The sequence below is a fragment of the Polypterus senegalus genome, chromosome 1 (assembly GCF_016835505.1).
Source record: "Polypterus senegalus isolate Bchr_013 chromosome 1, ASM1683550v1, whole genome shotgun sequence".
NCBI lineage: Eukaryota > Metazoa > Chordata > Cladistia > Polypteriformes > Polypteridae > Polypterus > Polypterus senegalus.
In genome coordinates, this window is record NC_053154.1 from 168136101 (window position 1) to 168163199 (window position 27099).

The 27099-nt window shown below is 36.3% G+C and overlaps 2 protein-coding genes and 1 long non-coding RNA gene across 23 annotated transcripts in view; 1 reads left to right on the plus strand and 2 right to left on the minus strand.

The window, feature by feature from the left end:
* zgc:103559 overlaps nt 1-5603 on the minus strand; it is a 78430-nt gene extending 72827 nt beyond the window's left edge. The window contains exon 1 of the mRNA XM_039762399.1: nt 5165-5603. Within this exon, the coding sequence (XP_039618333.1) occupies nt 5165-5311 (147 nt within the window). The 5' untranslated portion in view covers nt 5312-5603. The remainder of the gene's footprint in view (nt 1-5164) is intronic.
* A 1955-nt stretch (nt 5604-7558) lies between these two features.
* LOC120535012 lies at nt 7559-15023 on the minus strand. Its single transcript, XR_005634846.1, has 3 exons — nt 14935-15023; nt 14729-14852; nt 7559-10911 (listed from the first exon to the last, which is right to left on the minus strand). It is a non-coding gene; the product is annotated as an uncharacterized LOC120535012 (long non-coding RNA).
* kif1aa (kinesin family member 1Aa) overlaps nt 13492-27099 on the plus strand; it is a 247128-nt gene continuing 233520 nt past the window's right edge. For 13 of the 21 annotated variants that reach the window (XM_039762404.1, XM_039762412.1, XM_039762416.1 and 10 more), the window contains exons 1-2: nt 13492-13852; nt 24254-24410. In XM_039762404.1, the coding sequence (XP_039618338.1) occupies nt 24305-24410 (106 nt within the window). In that variant the 5' untranslated portion in view covers nt 13492-13852; nt 24254-24304. The remainder of the gene's footprint in view (nt 13853-24253; nt 24411-27099) is intronic. The other 8 variants (XM_039762453.1, XM_039762461.1, XM_039762465.1 and 5 more) reach the window with 1 other exon arrangement.

Sequence of the window (27099 nt, forward strand, 5' to 3'; positions counted from 1 at the left end):
CAGGGAAGCCAGGAGGGCACTTCCGCCACACCAGGAAGTGCCGCCGGAAGGTCATCAGCAAGCACCTGGAGCACATATAAAAGGGGCCACCTTCCTACAGTCGGGGAACTAGAGTCGGGAGCTGGAGCAGGACAAAGCTCCAGTGACAGGAGGAAGAAAGGCAACCCATGAACATTTAAAGGCCCGTATGTAAGGGTGTTTGGTGCTGGAGCACTGTGTGTGGTTCAGGACTGTTTAAGTGTGTTAAATAGTTTCATAAACATGTGTGGCATTGACATCCGGTGTCTGTCTGTGCTTGGGCTGCCTATCACAAGAGGCAAGAGCATCAGGGTCATCAGGTGCTATTGATAAATAAAGCTGTGTGTCATCTGCTTAGCTGTGGTAACTCATCTTGTGCTTGGAGATAATCTAGCCTAATTGAGGCATGTAGATTTAAAAAAGCAGTGGACCCAGAATAGATCCTTGTGATACACTATATACAATACCATGGAACAGGTATTTAAATTCTATATATGTATACATCTGCTAAATACCTGAGCATTTATATCAAACTTAAGAACAGATCAGTGGCCGTACATTGTTCAACATCGCATTTGATCTTCAGCCTTTTATTTATTGAGTTGAATTGAGAACTTGCAAATAGCACTCCATTGAAGTATTTACGTTTAGACCATGATTTAGAAAGAGCAATAGCCATTCACATGTGTCTTCCAGACGATGAAGTATGAGTAATATCACGGGTAATGAAGACTTTGAGAAAGATGTACACCCACGCTTAAATACAGCTGTTGGAATCTTCTTTTATTCTGGCATTAAAAAAGAAAGACTGAGGGAGCCAAACCAACATAATGGTGAAACAATGTATATTCAGTATATATACAGCTAGGGTTGCTGCACCAAAGATCCAGCAGCCAGATCCCTTGCATTGTTAATGTGGAGTTTACTCTTTCTCTTCAAATATGTATGTGCATGTTTTTAGTAACCAATTAAAGGGCCTAGACCTCCATTCTTATCCTAAACAAAGAGAAACACTACTCTAAATGATATAAGATGGTGTCACACACATGAGAGTAGGAGACAGCTAAAGGGCCTGAGTAATAGTAATTCCATGCCAGACCAGGGGGCAGCAGGTTGCACTGACTGTCTTTTTCAGTTCCTTACAGGCCATTCTTGGGAAATTTTGCCTGGTTCTGTTACATCTGATGACGTCACTTCTGGTTCCAGAGCTTCCGATGATGTCACGTCCGGTTCCGGCGCCTCCAATGACGTCACTTCCAGTTCCGACCCAGATAACGTCAATACCTGCACTGGCTAATAAAGCAGCCATCTTTTATACCATGGGGCATGCACTGACAATCGGAAGGTTGCTGGTTTCGAATCCTGTAAATGCCACAAGGGACTCTACTCCATTGGGCCCTTGAGCAAGGCCCTTAACCTGCAATTGCATACATCCCTTCATGTAGGCCCTCCAACCTGCAGGGAAAAACCTGGGGGTTGGTGGCAGAATTTCCACTCCAGCAACTATAAAAAACCTCACACTGTTCCACTCTATCTGAACTAGTGTGGTCCTGAGGTGTCACTCGTTGCATGGCTGCACTCGGGTCCTAATCTGAGTCCTGAGTTGGTTTGTCGTGTGGTGGGTGCAGCAATGTGCTCCTAAGCTCTCTCTCTCTCTTTGATAACATGCCTTCAGTTCTGTTTTGCACTTGGATCTGTGAACATCTCTGTTCAATTTAAACCAATTTTGCAGCCTTGGAATAATATACGGGTGGCTGCCCCAAACCTTCATGATGTCTTTGACTTGTTTTTGTGACAATGGATTTATAAAACAGTTTCTTGAGTTCCCTTATATATTCCTTTATAGCCTTAGGTTCTGGTTTAGGAAAGTGCAGAGATTTTCTCTTTTTTTGACAGGTGGATCAGGCAGTAATTCAATCAAGAAATCATACTACAATAGGATGGAATTTGTAAGATTATTGTTTATTGAACATTTTATAAAACTAATGATATACATCAAACAATTCATCAGATAATATGTTAATGTTATTACAAGCTACACTGCCTTGGAGATGTGTTGTAAGCAAATAGTTTTACAATATAGGCTCCAAGCAAGATAACTTTTATTTTGCCAGTCTGTGTGAGGATTATGGAATGTAACCTAATATTATTTGAGAAATTGGAAAAACAAAGAAGGAGAGATTTTCCACATGAAGAACCCCAGTGTGACCCTTTAATGGATGTGTAATGAATTCTAGCACACCTACACCTATCTATTTACCATAGACGGACAAAACTCTTGGTTTCATTTTTAGAGGATAATGTGGTATATGCAACTGCTGTACAAGAACTGTGCTAATAAAATTTCCTACCGCCTCATGAGACAATAAGTACACTCAAGTTAATAAAAGTTCCTGTTTATTTTTATGGGCACATGTAATAGATTGGTAAATGCTGCTAGACTACCTAGACCCATGTTCCCAAATCGAACTTTTTCATCTTGCTTACAAAAGTTTTTGTTCTAAGCAATATACTAAAAGTTGTCTATTAACATCCCTTTTCTTTTTTTTGGTGTTTTCATTTCTACAGACAAGGACACTATAGAATCATAAACATCATTATACAGATCAACAGTTTCATCTCTTTGCATCTTCCTTATAGAATGTGTTGCATTAATCCTAGACCACAGCTGTTCCATCTCAGGGTCTCACATTTTGCTATTCAAGTTTTTGTTATATCAAAAAGAGCAGAAATATTTTCAAATCAGGACCAGAAGATGTTTTGTAAGTAAAGAAACATTCTAAATTTTATTCAAAGAACTCAAGACAATTTTTTGTCAAACCAAAACAATATCCTAACCTTCAGTCAAAATAAGCTCGTCAAAGAATCAAATATCATGGGAAAATTAATGTAGAAAAACTGGGTGCTAAATGTATTGGGGATTATCCATAAAACTCTGATAAAGGATGTGAACAGTGCAACCTTTTTATCATTGTACTGATAATTGTCATGTGTCACAGCTTCCAACTTAATTACCATAGTGATGCTGTTGTTTTATGGCTGCTCCCATAAAAAACTAAATGGAGAAATCAAAACTGGATGCGGCTTCCCAAAAAACACAATACTTTGATAAATTCCTCCAAAAAGAAGTAAAAGAAGCAAAATTGCCTCTAAAAAGAAGTAAAAACACCATAAACAGAAAATAATCACATCTATCACTTTCATCATTGTGGGCACAAGATGGAAAAAATATGCAGGAATGGCTCTGCTGCTTTCCTGCATTTAGCTTGAACTTCAAACCAAAAGTTGATTCCTATTTTATTGCATTTATTCTTGAAATAGCCAATACTTAATGTGAAATGATAATTGCTTTTTTGAACCAAGTACCAGGCTGGACTTTACCAATGATAATTATAGCTAAACCTTTCATAATATTATCTCTCTATTATAAAGAAAAAATCTTGGGGAGGGAGACATGGAGACGAGATGCTATCTTCTCGGAAGACAATTTCAAGTCACGCGGGAGACACTTCAACTTGCTCCCAGCTCTTAAAACAAAGACAAGCACAACACACAGCTCTCCAGCAGTAGAAAGCCAGCAGATGATCCGACCGCATCTACTTGCTTGCGTTCAGCCACCCTAACCCCCACTCCCCTACACCCCACAATGCGAGGGGCAGAGACGCAAAGTGGCAAAAGGACAGCTGCTGTACAGGCTTTGAAATGATCGATGGGCAGAGCGACAACAGCAGCAGCAGAAAGACAGTAGGTGATTCGCCGGTATCTCCTTAGCATGTGTTCAGCCGCCACCCCTTCACAACGTGAGCAGCGTTATACATCCTGAGAGAAAGAGATTTAATCACGCCCGGGGCCGGAAATAAAGGACAAGTATTGTTTTTACAATGTCATGCAAGATAAGGCAGTAAGACATCATTTAAAACAAGTCCACGGACATCTAACCTAGCAGTTGTTGGATTGCTTCTGGCAGACATGCTTCATGTGCTCCTAGCTCTTAAAACAACGACAAGCGACAAGCAAAACACGCAGTTCGCCAGTAGTAGAAAGCCAGCAGGTTCTCCTTAGCGTGCGTTCAGCTGCACCCCCTTCACAATGCGAGCAGCGTTATATGTCCTGCGAGAAAGAAATGTAACCATGCCCAGGGCCAGAAATAAAGGACAAGTATTGTTTTTACAAAAGTTTTAAAGTAAAAGTGAAAATAATGCATATATAACAATTCCCATGAAAATAACAATCTCTTTAAATTGTATATACGGTAAACCAAACCCAGGGGTGGGTGAGTGAAGCGAGCAGGGGGCAGAGCTCCCTAGTTTTTTAAATGAGTCACAACAAGGTGTCTCTCTGTTTCTTTGGGAACTGTTTCCATTCACAAGAATCTGCAGATTTATGAACGTGATTTGAATGTTTCTGATTCTGCCAAAATATCTCAGTTCCATTTAGGAGCAAATTTTGATTAGGCCTCCCTAATCCTACATTTCTTTACATTCAGCCATTCATGTATAATTTGTTTCTATTTCTAGGTTAAGTCTATCCTAGCAGAATATACAAAAAATATAAAGATCACATGACACTCTTTCCGAAGATGCAGACAGATGTCACAGTTGAAATGAATGATTTTGAAGTATGCCAAATACTAATAATTTATTCTGAAATTTACTCAGACACTGATACAATTAAATACTAAGAAGAAAGTATCTAAATGTTCTAAAATAAAAAAGGCAGGTGGTGTTGGTATGGTAAATATTGCATTGATCCTTAAACCCCAAAGTTGATTGTTCAGCATATGTCTAGCACACTTTGTGAGTCTGAGCAAGTAACTAAAAATTCCAGCTTTAAAAACAGTAAGTAAACAGTAGATATTTTACCTTCATGTTTTAAATCACCTTTCAGAAATATTTTACTACAAGAAGAATTTTTTTCTTAAAGCAATTAATTCTCTAGCATTTAGCTCTACTATTAAGTTAAGCCTTATGTATGTATTTTTGTCTGAGAATATTGAAAAGCATTTACAAATCACGAACATTGAAAGATATAATTAAATACCTTAAATTTTTGTACAAACAGTAGTAATTGTTAAAAAAAAATATACTAAAAATTATCTCAGACTAATTATAAACAATCCATTCAAGATATCTATGTCATCACTCACCTGACCCAGATGTAATTTGATTTTGTCTGAATCTTTCACTATATCTTGAATTTTTCCATCCTTGAGGAAAATACTTGCAGAACAGATTTCCTGTCCTAAAACCACTCTTTGGCTTTTCAGCACTTTAACTGTCATTCCTGCTTCCATTTTCTTCACAAAATGTACTTTACAGATTTTCTCTCGTTTCTCTTTATGTACTCTATAATGAAATTGTAATTTCCTCCTGCTGTTAATTTAGCTGCTGCTCATACCACATGGGACTAGAAGTAAACATGACAAAGACAGTTTGATCTATAAATATTTAAAACCAGCAAGCTCTTATCTTAACTTTTACATAGGTCATGTGGAAAAGATACTGAAACTGTTATTTTGCATTGCTCTGGTTATTTTAAAAATGTCCTTCCTGCAATTGGGCAAAAGTGCTAAAAAATCTTTAAGCAATATTCAGACAATATGAATGTGGCATAAAAGTATGGACTGACAGAAAGAATGGTAAAAGGAGAGCAGTGCAAACAAGTAGTGTGGGAAATGATGAGACACCAGGGGCAATTTACTTTTAATTGGAGCCCCAAAATTCTGTTTACAGGCTAATTAAATGTGATATTGTGGCTGGCCATAATTGTTTGTAAAATTATTACCTTTCTTAATTTCTCTCATCTTAGTAGCAATCAATCAACATTTATTTATATAGCACATATTCATACAAAAAATGTAGCTCAAAGTGCTTTACAAAATGAATAGAGAAATAGAAGACACAATAAAAGATAAACATAAGTCAACATTAATTAACATAGAATAAGAGTAAGGTCCGATGGCCAGGGTGGACAGAAAAACAAAAAACTCCAAAGGCTGGAGAAAAAAATAAAATCTGTAGGGGTTCCAGACCAAGAGACCGCCCAGTCCCTCTGGGCAATCTACCTAACATAAGTCAAACAGTCCTCTTTGTATTTAGGGTTTTCATGGAAGGACCTGATGATGATGGTCACGTAGACTTCTGGCTTTCTGTCCATCAATGTTGGTGCATCATGATGCTTTGAGTAGGTGGTGGTGGCACCACCACAAAGAAACCGGAAAAAGAAACAGAAGAGAGAGTAGGGGTCAGTATGGATTTTGGAGCAACTGTGAATAGTTATTATGAAGAATTGAACATACAGAGTATCAGTATTAAGTTAAAGTGAAGTTATAAAAAGGCCATGTTAAAGTAATGTGTTTTCAGCAGTGTTTTAAAGTGCTCTACTGTATTTGCCTGGCAAATTCCTATTGGCAGGCTATTCCAGATTTTGGGTGCATAACAGCAGAAGGCCGCCTCACCACTTCTTTTAAGTTTAGCTTTTGGAATTATAAGGAGACACTCATTTGAAGATCTAAGGTTACGATTTGGAATATAACGCGTCAGGCATTCCGATATATAAGATGGAGCGAGATTATTTAAGGCTTTATAAACCATAAGCAGTATTTTAAAGTCAATCCTGAATGACACAGGCAACCAGTGTAGTGACATCAAAACTGGAGAAATGTGTTCGGATTTTCTTTTCCCAGTTAGGATTCTAGCAGCTGCATTCTGCACTCGTTGCAAATGATTTATGTCTTTTTTGGGTAGTCCTGAGAGGAGTGCGTTACAGTAATCTAGTCGACTGAAAACAAACGCATGAACTAATTTCTCCGCATCTTTCAATGATATAAGAGGTCTAACTTTAGCTATGTTTCTTAAGTGAAAAAATGCTGTCCTAGTGGTCTGATGAATATGCGATTTAAAATTCAGATTACAGTCAACGGTTACCCCTAAATTTTTTACTTCCGTCTTAACTTTTAAACCTAGTGCATCAAGTTTATTTCTGATAACCTCGCTGAATCCATTATTGCCAATTACTAAAATTTCAGTTTTCTCTTTATTTAGTTTGAGAAAATTACTATTCATCCATTCAGAAATACCAGTAAGGCATTGTGTTAGTGTATCGAAAGAGTCTGAGTCATCAGGTGCTATTGATAAATACAGCTGTGTGTCATCAGCATAGCTGTGGTAGCTCACGTTGTAACCTGAGATAATCTGACCTAACGGAAGCATGTAGATTGAGAATAACAGCGGACCCAGGATAGAGCCTTGTGGAACACCATATCGGATATCATGTGTCTTTGAGATTTGATTACCACAACTCACAAAGAATTTTCTCCCTGCCAGGTAGGATTCAAACCAATTTAAGACACTGCCAGAGAGGCCCACCCATTGACTAAGGCAATTTCTAAGAATATTATGATCAATGGTGTCAAATGCAGCACTCAGATCTAAGAGGATGAGAACAGATAAATGGCCTCTGTCTGCATTTACCCGCAAGTCATTTACTACTTTAACGAGTGCAGTTTCTGTACTGTGATTTGTTCTGAAGCCTGACTGAAAAGTATCAAGAATAGCATGTTTATTGAGGTGGTCATTTAACTGCATAATGACTGCCTTCTTTAGAATTTTACTTAAGAAGGGTAGGTAGCAGGAGTAACAATTTGGATTACTGATTTAATTCTGAGAAAATATGCTTTTCTGTATGATATTTGCATGTTACCAAAGTTAGCCAGGGTTAATTATATAGTGTTTAGGTTTTTTTTTTTTTCTATAGCATAAAAATATTCAGATCACCCCTTTCATCTACAGTATCCCACTTGCATACAGACATACAAATTATTTACTGTAAAAAATTTAATTCAGGATGCTTCTACATTAAAAGCAATGACATATTTAATAGGTTGCTTAATCAGATTCTCAGAGAACTTTTGATGCATTGTATTGTACCTTTTTGAATGTTATTTTCTAATTCACTATAGTCTAATTCAGGGTTTAAATTACAGTAATACTTAACTCCTGCATGTTCATCTCTAGGGTATTCCTTCCTTTTAAAAAGATTTCCATAACACATTTGTTACTTTTTATGTCTTTACATGTATTTATGCATTGCTTCTTGTTAGAGGGGTTAGAGAAATTTTATAAGTACTTCTAGGCCCTGATGGCAGAAAACTACTCTGCAATAGTTCACAGGTAAACAGTCTAACTGGTTGCATCATTATGCTGCAACTTAATCCTCACTCCTACTTTTCCTCCAATAGCCACCAGAGAGACAACTCCACCCATCTTGCTTTTGGCCTTGATAAGCCCCAGAGCCAGTAAGATTGGTTACACTTCATTCCCAGGTCTGCATAGCCCTGCCACCAGCTTGGCCACCTTATTTATACCACATAAAATCTGATTCCCCTTTGAACCCAGCATGTTTAACTTTTTCATTATTTCAATTGCCCTTTTTTTGAAAAAATTATTTTTACTTTCTGCAACTTGTTGTACCTTAGATCACTGATTATAAATTAATAGGGAGAACCTTCCTGCAAGACAGTTAGGTTGTTCCAGAGACTAAATAATATTCTTGTTTTTTTTTTCAGCCCTTTTTCATTGTAGTGTAAACTAGTCTTGTAATATAAAGTATTTAAGCATTTGCTCATTCAAAGGATATCTGATGTAAATATTCAGTTCTGATGGAAAAAGACAGACTCAGAATTCAATGCAACAGTTAAAACTATAACTGCCTAATAGCAAATTCTACTTAAATATTAATAATGGTTTGTTTTTGTGATGTTAAAGTAACTTTAGGGTGGCTCAAATACAAAAAAGAATGAATGTCCTCCAATGCCCCAGTCAAAGCCCTAATCTAAATCTGACTGAGAATCAATAACATTGTTTGAAAATTGGAATTTACAACCATCATTTGCCAACTTGGAGCAAAGGTGGCTCCATACAGGAACTGGGATAGAAAGGTAAAGGTGTCAGAAGGAATAGTTAGATTTTGTGTTCTGGCAGGGGAATAGTTATGGCAATGCTGGACCTGGTATATGGAGTGGAGAGGAGTCGTAAATGTAGATGGCAGTGAAGACTGAACAGCTGACAGACCTGTGTAACACAATTCTGTAAGAATAAAGAATTCCGGAAATGTGTTCATGCCAGATTACCATGTGACAAAAGATCAGACCGTAGAATTTTATTTGCATAGATTACTGCTGTGAGCAAGAAAAAATACATCATTTAGCCCAGAGACAAAATCTGTGGAGGAGAACATTTCTTTAATCAATTGTTCTTGATTTTTTAAAATTTTTATAAAAGGTAGTCCACTTTGGGGGCAATATCCATAATTATTTAATCTCCTCATTTTTAGTAAAGTATTTTGGTGACCTTCAGACAAGAGGCCTATTCAGGAGATATTTTAATTCCACTCCTTCTCACATTGTAAAGGCTTTTTTGATTCACATTGACTCAGAGTAGAGAAACAACTTCTTTAACAGAGTAACCAAAATTGAGTGACCCACAGACTAGTTTTTGTCTTGAAAGGGTACATGTTCTTAGTTACGTACACAATGTAGGTGGTGACTAATCTAAACCTAATCACTACTGAGAAAAAGAGCTAAGAAGAACTGGTTGTATTACCACTTTGTTCTTGCTGCTAAAAGACCATTAAATAACTTACTAGGATCATTTTGGTCAAGTATTGTATTTAAGAAATAAACTACTGTATCCTTGTCTTGGTTTTTAATGCTGGATTACTTGTCAACTAGAAGCAACTGTCTAGAACTCAAAATGCAGAACACCAGTGGAAAGATTCAGTGGTCCTATTTCACATAGTAAGGTACAAACTACTTTAGCTTACACTGAAATGCACAAGCCCTTCAATTGTCTCCAAGTGACTTACTTTTGAAACTAGTCAATGACTGGCTGGTTGTCAGAGCTGGCAAGTGTCAAGTATTGAGCCAGGGTGTGGTGGCAATTTTTCTAATTATAAATGATAAAAATGCATGTTTATTTTTTCTTTCTCTTCTTCTACTTCCATTGGTTACGAGCTGATGCATTTCTCATTTTATTCCTACTGCTCATTTCCCAATATTAATTTTCAATGGGGCATTGTTACATAATCAACCTTGTTCTTATTGTTTTTTGCATTATCCTGCTGAATTTGAAACTGTGGTTTTACATTCACCACTTAATTGCTTCATATACAATTTATTCTACATTTTAAGATATATGGACATGAGGAAGAGAGTACAAAAGCTGCAAACTAGACTGTGATTTCACTTTGGGATTCTGAAGTTGAAAGGCAGTAGTAGTAACTTCAAACAATATACGTATTTCCCTTACAAAATAACTACTTTTATAGATTCCTTAATAGGCTGCCAGAGGCCAAAGTGATATATGTAAGTTAGTATACTTTTGTACTTTAGAAGATGAGTACACATTGATAAATGCAAAGTCTATCCAAGTACCAGTCTTCCAGGGAACGATATGCCATGTATTTGAAAGGAAGGCCCAGATTACTCCATAAGCACTAAAATAACTGGGAAGTCATGAGAAATGAGTAGAAGACCAGGGGATGTTAGCCCAGACTGTCAGGTGACATTAAACGAAAAAAGGGAAAGAACCAAAAAAAAGTTTTATTTTGTTTTCTTTTTTTTGTGTTGTGGTTGAGTGAGACATGCCATGAGATCCAAAATAAATTTTGGAGTGCAAACTGGGTCACCCTTTTTAGTAATGGTGCTAGCGACAGCAGAAATAGCACTTGGTGATGCAAATCAAACAAAAAACACTAGGTTACAGTGCCTCCCTTGACTGGTCAAGTCTGAGGTTGAGCTTAGCTTTGTGCTGAGTCTACAATCAAATGAGATGCCAACTTCCAGAAGTGCCTCGAATTTATAGTCGTCCAAATGAAAGTGGTGGAGTCAGTTGCCTGTGGGGATAGATAGAGAGGAAAACATTAGCAACAGCCAGCCAGTTTCAGAACTGGCTTGGGTCAACGATGCTTCAAAAGAGCACAGTTTGGATTTAAGTTTGCAGTTTTTTGCCTTTGATTTTTGCTCTGAATTTTTCCTAACCTTATAAAGATATATAGCATATATATATATATATATATATATATATATAAATATATATATACATATATATATATATATATATATATATATATATATATATATATATATATATACATATATATATATATATATATATACAGTGGTGTGAAAACTATTTGCCCCCTTCCTGATTTCTTATTCTTTTGCATGTTTGTCACACAAAATGGTTCTGATCATCAAACACATTTAACCATTAGTCAAATATAACACAAGTAAACACAAAATGCAGTTTTTAAATGATGGTTTATATTATTTAGGGAGAAAAAAAATCCAAACATGTGTGAAAAAGTAATTGCCCCCTTGTTAAAAAATAACCTAACTGTGGTGTATCACACCTGAGTTCAATTTCCGTAGCCACCCCCAGGCCTGATTACTGCCACACCTGTTTCAATCAAGAAATCACTTAAATAGGAGCTGCCTGACACAGAGAAGTAGACCAAAAGCACCTCAAAAGCTAGACATCATGCCAAGATCCAAAGAAATTCAGGAACAAATGAGAACAGAAGTAATTGAGATCTATCAGTCTGGTAAAGGTTATAAAGCCATTTCTAAAGCTTTGGGACTCCAGCAAACCACAGTGAGAGCCATTATCCACAAATGGCAAAAACATGGAACAGTGGTGAACCTTCCCAGGAGTGGCCGGCCGACCAAAATTACCCCAAGAGCGCGACAACGTCTAAAGAACTGCAGGCCTCACTTGCCTCAATTAAGGTCAGTGTTCACGACTCCACCATGAGAAAGAGACTGGGCAAAAATGGCCTGCATGGCAGATTTCCAAGACGCAAACCACTGTAAGCAAAAAGAACATTAAGGCTCGTCTCAATTTTGCTAAGAAACATCTCAATGATTGCCAAGACTTTTGGGAAAATACCTTGTGGACTGATGAGACAAAAGTTGAACTTTTTGGAAGGCAAATGTCCCGTTACATCTGGCTTAAAAGGAACACAGCATTTCAGAAAAAGAACATTATACCAACAGTAAAATATGGTGGTGGTAGTGTGATGGTCTGGGGTTGTTTTGCTGCTTCAGGACCTGGAAGGTTTGCTGTGATAGATGGAACCATGAATTCTACTGTCTACCAAAAAATCCTGAAGAAGAATGTCCGGCCATCTGTTCGTCAACTCAAGCTGAAGCGATCTTGGGTGCTACAACAGGACAATGACCCAAAACACACCAGCAAATCCACCTCTGAATGGCTGAAGAAAACAAAATGAAGACTTTGGAGTGGCCTAGTCAAAGTCCTGACCTGAATCCAATTGAGATGCTATGGCATGACCTTAAAAAGGCGGTTCACGCTAGAAAACCCTCAAATAAAGCTGAATTACCACAGTTCTGCAAAGATGAGTGGGCCAAAATTCCTCCAGAGCGCTGTAAAAGACTCATTGCAAGTTATCACAAACGCTTGATTGCAGTTATTGCTGCTAAGGGTGGCCCAACCAGTTATTAGGTTCAGGGGGCAATTACTTTTTCACACAGGGCCATGTAGGTTTGGATTTTTTCTCCCTAAATAATAAAAACCATCATTTAAAAACTGCATTTTGTGTTTACTTGTGTTATATTTGACTAATGGTTAAATGTGTTTGATGATCAGAAACATTTTGTGTGACAAACATGCAAAAGAATAAGAAATCAGGAAGGGGGCAAATAGTTTTCACACCACTGTATATATATATATATATATATATATATATATATATATATATATATATATATATATATATATATATATAGTATATATAAATTCCTGTTCATGAGATCATGACACTAATTTCACCTTATAAACCAGAATGGTACTAACTTAAGAGTTTATACTGTTCCTTCCTGTACTCAAACTACTCATTCCCTTCACTATCTCAACTGAAGTTCCACCGATTTATCATAGAGGGTAGTTAGCTAGTACATAAAAACATTCTCAGATCTGCTTAAACCATTAGACCATGGTGACCAGACTCTGTCCAGACAGGTATTGAGTGTAAGACTGTAATGTAAGAAAACACATCTTAGAAGCACTGAGGCAGCAGTGCTAACCAATGTGCCACCATGCCACCCTGGAAGCAATGATTTAAATAAAAAATAATTTGGCTTGAAAAACACTGATTTTGCCATATTGCCATGTGTACCTTATTTCACAAACATGCTGCTCAGGCTCCTATATTTGCATGGTATATATACCTCAGCTCTCCTTTCTTGTGTCCTATTTCTAACCTCTTATTCTTGGCCTCTTCTATGTCTCACCACCTTCCTTTCCAGACCCTTCGTTTTCTCTCTGTATCACTTTTTGAATATCCTTCTCCAGTTTCTCTCTCTCTCTCTCTCTCTTTAGTGCACACACCAACTCACGCCCTCCCTCTCCTGCCCTCCCCCACCACTGCTGCATTGATGCTGCTGCTTCTCTCTTGATGATGTCACTGGCTCAGTACAGCTCAGCATCCCTGCCTGACTCACTCAGCAAAGCCATTTTGCCTTTCAATTGGAGAACATATAACATCCAGATTCTGATGACCCCCCTCCCCCTCCCCTTAAATCCTTTTCAGACAGGTCAAGAGAACACACCCTGATGCACCATTGCATGGCACACTGTGGAAAAGAGGCAGCCTACATTACCTTTAAGGATCAGTGACAACCTTGTCATTTCTGTTCAGCCCATCCGCTGCACTTTAGGCAGCAGCAGCAGCAGCGCCGGAGGCTGAAGACCGAAACGCTGAATAGCATTTGAGGCTGCTACAAAAAGAACAGGGCTGGGCAAATAACAAAGAGGTAAGCAATTAAGCTTTTGTTTTTCACTAGAATATGCTAGAAGTGAGGCGTTGCTATCCGTGTGGGTAAAGAGAATGAACATTTTTGATATCACTGTGTGTAATTGATTTTTGTATACGTGTGCAAATTATTTTAAAATGTGAGGTAAAAAAAAAATAATCAGGAATATAAAATATGTAAACTTGTCAGATATAAAACCTTTCTAGGTTTCCCGTTTCCGTACACCTGTTTCTCTACCATATATAGACTTGGCATCATCTTTGCAAAGACTGACGATGGAAAACGCGTACATTATGCTGGAAAAATAAACAAAATGACCGAAGAGGACACTGCCGCAAGTGTGAACAACACGTTTTAATAATTAATGTTAGGATCGCTATATTTCAAGGGTAGTGTCCGATTTCTACTTGAGTTTACGCGTTAAAGAGTACAGACGTGTTGTTGTCAGTAGCTTTGTTCCAAAAGGGAGCTGTCAGGAAAACAAAATCACGCAGGGAGGAGGAGGAGGTGGAAGATGAAGAAGAAGAATGCCTAGAGGATGGATGCGCGCAGTCGCTCAATCTGCATTGTGGGCAGGCTGAAAAGGCCTACGCAATTTACGATTGGAAGCATGGGGTATACAAATGAAATATAATTGTCTATCGTTCTTCCATACACACTGTTAAGTCTTTTTCCTTATATTTGCTTTTGGCAGCATGCAACAGTGGAATTAAAATGATAAAATATACGTGCGAAAGCATACACCATCCACAGTGAGCCAAGCCCTACTAGTGTTTATACGTCAAAATCTGAACGGCACACTTAATTTTAACTGACGCACGCATGTCATTGTGTCCATCCAGTTCACATGTCTGAGTCCAGCAAGATGTTTCTTACCTGCACATTACAGAAAGGTGGGATGTCGCTTTTGAAGTATGAAGAACACATACTGATTTCAGTCTAAATCAGGTGTACGGACATTTTCACTGTGGATGACGGTTGTTCTCAATTAACTCTGCATCTGTAATAACAAATAAGTAAGAAATAAATGCACTTCATAAGTAATTCAATGAGCACAACGGGCAGTTTGTGGTCCAACAGACCTGGCTACGGTGTTGGAAGGTGAACCTTTGCGGAGCAGGTATATATTCTGTGGCCAAGCAAGCACAACCCCCGCCGTTCTCCCCAGCCGGAAAAAAAACCGCACGACTCGACGCGACAGGGCGCGCCTGTCTCTTCAGACTGCGTTTAAGGTGCGCAGGAAGGACAGGCTGGAAAGGCAGACGCACTTTTCAGTTATCTAGGCTTGAAAAAATAAGCAGGGCACCAGCAATACCCGAGACGAGGAAGGTATTGTGTGGTTCTGTTTTCATTATGGGGCTCAAGACTGATTTCTGTCTGCATGGTGCCTGTTCCCAGCTCAGGAAAAGTCATGGATGGCAATGGCGATGCACGTTTTTATGTCAACTGCTAGCCCCAACAGAAACTGCACGCTTGTGATAAACACATAATGCACGTATTTTCTTTCTTTCAGTCTTAAATGCTGGTCCCAGGCCAAAGTCGTGACAAGCATTTTAAAAACGTCACTTAAAATGTTTCACTTGCGTGTAGCATGCTGTCATCGTGGTTAAATTCAATGTCAAGTTTACTGTCATATAATGGTTAAAGGTGTGGGTTTCAAACCCTCAACTACCATTGAGGGTATCTGAACCATGAGCAAGTTGCGTCTCTGTGGTCCAACTGGAAAAAAACAAAAAAAAAGGACAAAGGGAATGCTGCCAATTCTATCTCAGATGTTGCAAGTCACATTGGAAAAACATGTCAACCAAATAAGTAAAATGTCAACCAGTGGTTTTTGTTCCAACCAGATTCACAATCAGTGATAATTAAGTAATCTCACAGCTAGGTTTTCTTCCTCTTCTCTTATTCTGCATTCGGAAAAGCAATAGTATCATTTTTACATTTAAAAGATGATTTAGAAATATTTCTGTGTTAGCTATAGCTTTAAATACTTAACTGTCTTTTATAGTTTTCTTATTATGTTGCCCTTTTTTGTGTAATTTTCTCCCTTCATATTATCATAATAATGACAATTCAAAACAAGCAGAGCAGGTACTCAAGCAAACAACATTGAATGATGAAAGACTGCATTACTTCAGCGTCAGGCCCACTAATTAATAAATAATATATTGAATAAGCAGAACACATGGAAAAGCAGAATGAAAATCAAATCAGGATGAAAATATTGTTAAAAAGAGCAAAAAAACCCTACATTATCCCCATTTTACTGCTCAGTACATTTTAATAAAAAATTACCAAAATAAATGTATATTGACCCTAAAATGCAGAAACTGGGAAATAACAGCTCAACTCAAAGTAAGTGAGTTGGAATTTTGGATCAATCACAGTTTTGTGGAATTTGCAAGTTCACTCCTTTTCTTCTTAAAAATCTTTTTTTTTTTTGGGTCCCATTCCTTCAAGTTCCCAAAATCATGGGTCTGTAGTTAATTGGCCTGGTATAAGTAAATGTGAGCATGATTGTCAGTATATTGCAAGAATGGATATGTGTAATTTCCAGGGCGGTTTCCTGCTGTTCAGATATTTTCTCAAACTCTATGACCCTAACACTGGACTAAAATTCAGTAAATGATAGGAGTTTTTGCTTGTGGGTGACACTGTAGACAGTGCTGTCACCTTACAGCACTTGCCTACCAATTTGATTCCCACTTGGAATGCCTTCTGTGTGACATTATTGTAATGTTACACATTTAAGTGGATTATCATTAGCACACAGTAAAATGAGATACTTACTTGCATGTCTCCCTCAGCCTAATGACATTAGAATAATATCTAAAAAATGAATTTGACTGAGGCAATGTGGTATATTTATAAGTACATATATCAGATATGCTTATGCAGTTGTCATTATGAGTGCATGTGGAGCCTAGCCTAGGAGGAGAAAGTTCCTGAATATGGCCACAAGAGTACTAATGGTCCTATAACATTTGCCAAAGAGCAGTGAAATGTGACTGTGCCATGTGGCTAAGGTTTATAATAATGCTGTTTGCCTCTTTGAAGCTGCATGTTCATATATGTCCTGAATAGAAGAGAGTTAAATGTTAGCAACATTGTGTGCTGACTTCATGACACACTCTACTGATTTGTGGTCTTGAACTGAGGAGGTGCCAGTGAGTACAGACATCAATGTATATCTATAAATGTTGATGAACACAGATGAAGACACCTGGGCTTTGTATAGATGCCTGAATAAGTATGGTATTTCTGAAATTTAAGGATGCTGATCTTCTTCTCTTCACAACGTCTCTTCCAGTGTAATGTAAGGGTAGTCTTCCTCTTACTTCCTGAAGTCTTTGTCCAGCTCCTTGGTTTTGCTGGCATTAAGGGAGAGATAGTTGTCTTTTCAGCACTGTGTCCCAAAGAAAATCTCTTCTTTGTAGGGTGTCTCATTATTGCTGGAAAGCAGGCCTATAATGGTGGTATTAACGTCAAATTTTGTGACGCAGCAGAATCTTTGTGTAGCCATATTGTCATAGGTGCACAAGGAGTACACCAATGGCATTAGCACCCTATCCTGTGGTGTGTCTATGTTGAGAATCAGTAAGGAGCAAGTGATGCTGCCAATTTATGCAAGATGGGGTGCTCCCTGACAATTATGTAGTCCAAAATCCAGTTACAGAAGCTGACACTTACATAATCTTCATGTTGGCATGGATTTTATCCAGATTCACTGGTTTTCTTCCTGTAGATCACTGTTTACAGTAGAATAATGGAGAGCTACAAACCCACCCCAGTGCAGTAAGTATCCTAAGCTGGAGACTTTTAGCTGATGCATAATTTCTGTGTCCAGTTCCCAAACCCTATAGACTTCTGCTGTCAATTTAAGGTTTGTGTATTGCTTTAAAACTCTACATACCTTAAACCAGATATTGTTATATTATGGTAAGTTGTCCTGCCTAGGCCTGCTTCCTGTCTTCTGGCCAATGCTGCCATAATGTGCCTTTGTTTTTCCTGAATCTGTATTGACTATGCCTGTTCAAAAAATTGTATAACTGAAGTTTCATACATGTTATATCATTGTGTTTCCTTTCATGAGTTTTACAGATATCAGTTACTGAGGAAAATAAGTGTCACTGTGACTCTGTGCTTAGTTTTGCTTTCTCATGGTTTTCTGTGTGTTTGAATGTTCTCCCCATGTTTGTGTGTGTGTGTATGTGTTTAAATTATTCCAATTTTCCTCGCACATTACAAATATACTGTAGTTCACTTGACGCTAGATGCAGATTTTGCATTGATCCAATGTGAATGAGTGTGGGTGTGTATGCAGGTGCGCTCTTTGATTTTCTGATATTGCCTTCACTGTTGGTACCTGCCAAGCTGGGTTTTGGCTCTCCACAAACAAAAAGCTAAATTAAACAGGTTCAGAAAACAAAAAAAGATTTACTTAGAGTATACAGCAGAAGAAAAAGAAAAGTGAACTACAAATCACAATAATATAGGGAAATACTAGTTCTTTTTAAATGCTCTATGTAAATTTCAGAAGTTTATTAAATTGCCCAATATGAAAAGTGATCAGGTAATACCTTAAAATATTTTATGAAAGTACTCAAAAAGTGTAACATTAAATACAGATGTATTGAAAAGTGCATATTGATAAGGATTGCTCACACTGTAAAATAAAAATCAAATCATTTTGTTTTTAAATTAACTTTGAAAGGTGCTAAATAAAATTAAAACAATTCACTGTATGTGTTTACATTGTGGGCTTTAAATCTATTAAAACATTTTTTCTAAAGTTAAGCTGGCTTCCATCATTTTACGTTTTAACTCTCACTCAGATTGAGAGGTTTGGTTTTGAGTTGTCGTGTCCACGGACCAAGTGAAACATACACTCATCCATACATTGAGAACAATATTATTCTGAAAGTGTTATGTTTAAATGTATCACAGTACCTTTCCCATGTATATGGTGTATGAAGAAGAAAAAAAGAATTGCAATGTATTGTGAGACAATACCATTTATGAAAGACCCTGCATGATTTACAATATGTAAGATTCTAAAAATACTTTATAATATAGAGATTTATTAATTTATTGAAAATGAGAAATTGAATGGCACTGTTAATGTGCATTCAAAAATCATCTTATGCTGCTTTGTACTTTTAAGAAAAAAAATGTTATACAGCGATGTTAAATTACTGAATAGTTAATTTACAAACATGAATGAGCCTCTGATTAAGTGCCTGAAAAAAGCTACATTCCCTCTTTCTCAGTTGTTCATGGGTGGTGAAATTTGAATTTCAAGCAGGTGTTCTTTTCTTAAACTCAGCATGATTTATCACACCATGCAGTGTTCTAGTCTCCCTGAAATATTCTAGTTGAACATATGAATTTTAGAGTGGCAAATTTTACAATAATTCTCAAATCATAAGAACCATGGTCTAAATTAGATGAGAAAAATATAATACAAATATTTCAAGGTTTTAATGAAGAAGTCTGAAGTTAATTAAAACACCTTTTACTGGCTAACTAGAAAGATTACATCCATAATGGGTAACATAGTACAAAACCATAGTACTACATGAAGAAGCTTGAAAATATTCAAAAAGAACTATTTTCTAGAACAGTATGGTTTCAAGCTCTGGAGTTGTATTTTTGGAATTATACAAAGTAATCCTGGAGTGATGCCATGGCAGTTTTTTATTTATTTTTTGCTCCATCCTGTTTCCAAATAAAGTCTATCTGTCTGTCTAAATCAAGAGCCCATTTTCTGCTAGGTCATTTAAAGAAAAGCACTTCAGTATGTGATTTTTTTTTCTTTTTCAAGTTTTCAAAGATTTCTATGACAGGTCAGAGCTCATCAATCTTAATGTCTTTCTTTATTATTTATTAAAAGTACTTAAGTAAAACAAATTCTTTATGACAACCAGTTATAGATGAAAATAGTATGAAATTACCGGAGTAGCTGTTTGCTTTTATTGCCAAATACTTGATAACTGGCAATTGGTTAATGCAAAGAAAGATGCAGTAAAATTTCAAAATGGTAACAAAAAACACCAGGCATTCTTATGAATTTCACAGGCAAAAAATATACACTTACTGATAATTTTAGGCATTGAAGACAGGGTCATGGTAAGATACCTAGATTAACCTCTAATGAAGAAGGGCTTGGGAAAAAAAACTGTAGCAATTGCAGCTCACAAATTTAAGGGTTGACTATTCCTGTTATCAGGCATGAATCAACTCCCAAGTGTAGTTTTGTGGTATTTCATCAGCTGATATACAGTTTAACTAATAGGAGAATATGAAATAAGATGCAGTTAAGTCCATAAGTATTTGTACAGAGATAAAATTTTCATAAGTTTGGCTTTGTATGTCACCACAGTGTATTTCAAATAAAACAATAATTATGTGATTGAAGTGTAGACTTTCTGCGGTTTGCCAGAAATATCAAATGAACTGTTTAGGAATGACAACCATTTTTATGCATACCGCCCACCTTCATTTCCAAGGGCTCAAAAGTATTTAGATAAACTAACATAATCATGACTATAATGATAATTTTCAATGCTTGGTTGAAAATCCCTTAAGTCAATGACTACCTGAAGTTTGAAACCCATTGTCATCTCCACAAGGCAATAGTACATTGTATGAGAGTATACTTTTGGGTTTTCTTCTCTCCTGTCATCTTTGAATTGGTGTTAAGTGGATGTAGCGTATTCAGTGGATGTAAGGAAAAGGCACCACAAAATGGTAGCCTTTAGAAGGCCTTACCATAAGGTCTGATCTAAGAAGAAACAGGTGCCAGAGCAATAGTTGAAAGAAGAAGTGTAAATATTTTTGGGTGAACTGGGTACTCATATAAGAAGCACAGAGTCTTCAGGCCATGTAAGGAAGATATCAGGTGACTAACCAATAACAAAAAGAATCAACAGATGGCAATCTTACTTTTGAAGATTTTTCAGGTTGATTAAAGCATTGGCATTGTAGAGTTGGGTGTGCCAAGATGTCATAGATTATTAGCAGAGTACAGGGAAAGACTTGCACTGCATTTATTGCTGTTATATAGAGTCACATACACATGTATACATCCTCAAGATGTTTGTGGTCTGGAAGGCTTTTGACCTTTCCTAAGTAAGCGCCTTCAGCATGTATATAAATAAAATGTATTATTATTATTTATTATAACCATGCTAGAATGTCATCTCCAGGGCAATGCAGGTATGCTGTATGTGGAAATAATGTATTTTGGGACCTATTTGTCAGTTAGAATGACAGACAGAACAAGATCATGACCCAAGTTGTGGTCAATTAATTAAAATCATGAGGTATTTGTGATAATTTACTGATACGAACAGATGCACCAAGGAGGTACTTATGGTACATACAAGGAGAGTGATAGAGAGAGAGAGAGAGAAAAGAAACTGGCTGCTGTATGTTAGGATCTGCTGTCCATGTGATACCTGACCCATGTTGGGTATTTAGTTGTTTTTTATTGTCTATAATCTCTCTGGTGAAATTTGGGATTGACAGCATCTAAAGAGAAAGAAAGAAATTGAGAAAGACTTGAGATAATCCATCCAATACTGAACCTGCTTAGTGTACTTCAGGTTCATGGTGAGTGAAACATACCTGTGCAGCAAACTTGGACAGGACAATCAAAGCATTACACATTTCATATTGTAATTTTCAGTTTAGCACACTTTTTTGTTTTTGGCTCATTTTAGGCTGATCTATGTATGTTAAATGCAACTGCTACAAGTTTCCCCCAACTCTTTGAAAACTCCTTTCTCATTGGAAACTGAATAAAGCCTTTACAATGATGTTTCAAGCCGCTGTTGGCATGTAGAAAGAGTCTGGGAATCAAAGGTACTGGTGTTACCTATAAGGATTTTCAAATCAGATTTACAGTCATGCAAGGTTTATTCAAGGAACAATTGTGATGAGGGAATGAGTGTATGGGAAATGAGCAGCCAATTAGTAAATGCATAATTTATATAGTAGACATCCATTGTGAATTCAATAGCTTGATCAATAGGATGTAATTTGGTCTCCAGAATTTAATATGCTCCTTGACTCTGTGCTAGAAATACATTTGTGTTTTGCAGCATTTATAAATTCTGTGATAGATACTGACAATTACCTGCTGATTTAGAAACTATTGATCAAAATTAATACTACTTGATACTATTCAAACTTTGCTTACTGTGAAACGTTATATAAAAATAAAAAATGGCATTAAGAATTTCAGTGTGGGTGTGTTAGTAAGGACGTCTTGCAATTGCATACATTGGGTTCTTAGTAATAATGAAGAGCATAGCAGGAGTCAATAAAGTAATAAATAATTATACCTAGATCAAAGTAGTACTGTATATTTAAAGTAGATACTACAAAAACAGAAGACAGAGAAAATGAAAACTCTTTCCAAGGAAATGTACATAAAGTGAACACAACAATAATGATCATACAAATAGATGCATATAAATGCATATAAATAGAATTTTAAAATTGTGAAAAAAATAAATAAAGTTAAACAATATTACAATAATGCAAACAAAAAAATAAACATATGCAACTATAAGAAGAAATGGAAATACATACATAACAAAAAACTGTAAAAACATGAACTAGTAAGATATAGTAATTGATTAATTTGACACATATATAAAACAAAAAATGAAAGAAAAGAAAAACATAGAACTAAAAATGTTAATGAGTGAATGAATGATTATTAAAGGGTTTTATACTTTTCAGTTGATGTTTAGTAATAAACATGCTAGGATACAAAACTAATGTCAATGCATGCATGTTTAGAAAAACACTTTATTAACTCAAATTTAAGTGCTGAATACAGAATGCAAATACAGTTTATGATCTATCTAATGGTATCTATCTAATTTTATAAAGTGTTCAGTATAAAAGAGATTTTATACAGAATTTTTATTTTAATTAGTTTGTCAAGAGTCTTACTGTTAAAGTAACTATAGAGTTAAAGGTTGATTGTTAATACTTTGTAAAGCCCCTTATAAGTAGTAGAGGCAAATATCAGTAATGTTTGAAAAACGTATTTGAAACTTAACACATACCATACATTGCAATAAATGCAGTCAGGTACAGAACACAGAATTAGAATGCTATCATGCATTTACTTTCTACAAAATCATATACCCTTAACTGTTCCAATTCCTTCATAATAAAAGAGAACTGATTTTATAGCGAACCAGTTATATTTAGTTGAAGAATTATCTCAAATAAGGGCTAATGCTGTTCTCTTCACTGGACTACCGGCATTTAAATGAAAAATAAGCCTTTTTTAATTAGATGAATACAAGCATACTGTCACATTTTAGTTTAAGTTTTTTACTTACATTAAGAATTTTTTAGTTTTGAATCTCTGCATTGTTAAGAGGTGCTAGATGCTGTGAATGACTTGTTTTCAGCTTTGAATGAAATATTTTATGAAAAGGGCATAAATCCTAACCCCATCATGGCAAAAATTATGGCTTGATTGTGGAAATCAATAAGACCTTTATTATTAATACTTGAGCAGTTTTCTGTTATTTCTATTCAATCTATCAAAGACAATTTTCATTTTCTTTGTTAAACAATATTTGGTTTTGTATATGCATATATACAAAATAAAAATCATATATCTGTTTGTACTTAAATGTCTTGTGTTGCAGATTTATTTTCACGTAATTACATACAAACACTCATAATGTAGGTAATTGCTGATCTGATGACTGAACAACAGAAAGTACTGTATGTTGTGAGTTTTGTTTGCTACAAAGTGTAGAAAAAGGTGCTCTAAGACACAGTGGAAAGAAGTGTCATGCCTCAAAGTCTCAAGGCAGGCAAAGAAAGTTCTTTGCTTGATTTCATTCAAGTCATAATGACTTTACGTTGTTAACTGCTTCAATGTCAAAATTGTAAATTCACTGGTCTTTAACAAAAGCATGTTTGCTTTTACATAACATTCTCAGAAACCTGTAAAACATTATGTGTTCCCCATATTGGAAAGGCAGAGGTAGTGAATAAGTAATTAAAAAAACAGAATGTTATCAACTTTACACTATGAAGTGTGTTATCTGTATAAAAAGAGTATTGAAAAAAATTTAGACCCATGACCAATTCTCTATTTTACTAAATAACATATTCTATAGTGAAATGTTATTCTCTGTGATATATTTTTTATAAATAAACCAATTAGTAATTTTTGTTTAATGCTTATTAAGTCTTTTTCCCCCTGGGTTTCTGGTCACAGAAAGTAGAAAAATTAAGTCAGTCCCAAAATGATGTTAGGGCAGTAGCAGTGTTGCAACTACTAAGTAATGGAGTGTATAAATTGTTTTCTGATGTTATGGCTTGCTCTGAAACATATCTTGTTCATTTTTGCTTCTTCAGGTCTCCTGTGTTCTGGCCTTTGCTCTTGCTGTTGGTGGTTCAACCAACAAGATGGCAGGAGCATCGGTGAAAGTGGCAGTCAGGGTCCGTCCCTTCAACTCACGGGAAATAAGCCGTGAAAGCAAGTGTATTATTCAGATGACTGGCAACACCACTAGTAAGTAACATTTGAAAATGCTTCTTATTATTCTCACTGTTAACTTTTGCTTTCAAAGAAAGAGTGCTGAGAAAACATGGTGAATTGTACCTGGCAGGTAGGAAAAAATGCGACAAGTAGTACAGTCTGGTAAGAAAGAGAAACACATAATGATCTTGGCTAGCCAGTTCAATAGAAATTTGGAAAGTACTGAAGGAAACATCATTAACAATTTAGGAGCAGCAAACATTGACAAGTTTGACAACATCAAAAAGGTGCAGGTAAAAATTTGTCTGAGTGATAAAAGGAATGGCACTCTAATTTTGTAAGTGCATGGACCCAATGGGGGTAATGTGTATTTGTGAATGGATGCAGAGGTTGTAGTTAATTGAACACTTCAGTGCAAAATAGCTGAAGGGACACTTTATGGATATGCAATTGTATGGGCCACAATCTTGTGCTGTTTAGGAACAATATTGGAGAAGCAAGGTGGGAATGCTGTGTGGATCTTTGAAATAATAACAAAGTGGTGCTGTTTGGCTGTGTGGCTCCTATTATGGAATAGTAAAGCTTGTCTTGTGTACTATGTATTGCTCTACTGTTAATTGAATGTGAACAGTTACTTTGTTTCCTGTTTTGTTCCATCACAGAGTTAGGTTTTTTTGGCTGTAGTGCTGAATTTGAAACCTTTATGGTGATTGTTCAAATGACACTTCTAAATCCTAAATCCCTTTATTTTGAGTGAGCCTTTGAGTTGATTAATTCAACGAAGTCACAATATGAAATAAATATTCTATATTTTCAAATCCTATCAAAGCCATTCACCATATTATGTTCTGTGAACAGGTGTGTTTTTTTAACCTTATAAGTTGTGTCTTTATTGAGCCACAGTAGTAGAGTGACTGTGCTTTGATAGGACTTTTTAAAAATACTTGTACATGAATCTTCATGTGTTGGAATTTTTTATTTTTACAGTACATCTGTACCCAAATGATTGAAGTGTTCCTCTTTGATCTGTGTGGTTTATAATAGTAGGTTATTTTCTTCAAAACAGGTAACTAATTTAAAGAGTTGAAGTGTCAGATCCAAAAAAACTTTTATTTTAAACTGCACAATAGCACAGACTAAATACACTGAGGAGAAGTTATCCTCCTGTATTCCAAATGTGCCTTTGTGCCTACTTCTCTCCTGACTCCAAAACTGTCAATTGAAGAATGGAGGCATCTTTTAAAGATGGACCCAGGATAACGTCTCATACATCAGAAGTGAACTTTAAAAGCATTTCCAGGAAAGACAGATGAGGGCAGGGAAGCTACCTACAAAATTCTCAGACAGAGCTACCATCTCCAATTAGATTTCTCATGTAGCCCTACAGGATTCCATACCAAAGCAATGCCGGAAGTATTGCACCACCCAGTACACTAATTCAATGTATTGCTCTAGCAGGCAGTCTTCCCAGCCAAATCTATCTATCTATCTATCTATCTATCTATCTATCTATCTATCTATCTATCTATCTATCTATCTATCTATCTATCTATCTATCTATCTATATCCAAAATACTGGGATTATTTAATCTGGAGGTAATATTTTTATGCTGTTCCCTGTTAAAGAAGAATCTACTGTATTAATGGGGTTTGGATTCTAGTCTTAAAGAGTTTTTGTTGCTTGAGGTGGAGCCCATCTTTCAATAATAAATGAAGCTTGTAAAATATTTAATCCTTGACCCAGTTTAGATGTCTCCATCACAGTATTTGTGTCATTCTAATGCATACTAGCTGTCTGTGCTATTTTTTGCCATGTTTGTATTAAATCATTCTGTTTAATGGTGTAGGGTTTTTTAACCAGGTAATACACATCCAACAGCAGGAATAGATATAGAACGCCATAACAAATAAAATACTATCTAAATTGGGTCTATCAAAATGCAAGAGTCTGCTTTGTCATCTGAGTGCCTAGTGCAGATTTTGACACCAAATTTCTGTATTGTCCTTAAAGGCTTCAACATTCTTTCCTATTGTTCACATTATTCTGCCTGGCTCCAATCACTTCTGCTTACTATTGTGGGATGCTGAATATGGCTGCAGCTAATGGGTCATTTGATTTATTGATTGAGGCAAAAACTCAATCTTCTACAGCTACCAGAAATGCTGTCACAAGTAGTTTCTAGATTGTATTACATTCTTAATTCACATGTAGAAGATCTGCATACAAAACTGAAGAGAAACACACTAGTAGTACACTTTTATTCTGATTGAGCTTAAATATTGCACCACAGTGATCTGAGAAGCGTTTTAAACATATGATCATCTAAATGAAGGCAGTTGCTGATGATTTTTAATTTTTGGTTCAGTTTGTCAACTGTTTCTAGTATTAGGGACGATGGGGGTGGGAGTCTCATGGCCAACCTTTTATGAACTCTGCCACAAGTTTAAAATGGGGAGCAGTCTTTACAAACAACTACACAAAAGGCCAGACCTGTCCTTAATTTCAAGCACAGACTCAAAATCCTGGCCCAAAGTGGGGCTAAGGCTTAAACAAAAAGTAAAAAAATTCTTAAAAAATTACTAACTAATAAATACAACACAAAAAGAACAAAACCAAAAACGGAATTAATAACACAATATCCATCCATCCATCCATTATCCAACCTGCTATATCCTAACCACAGGGTCACGGGGGTCTGCTGGTGCCAATCCCAGCCAACAG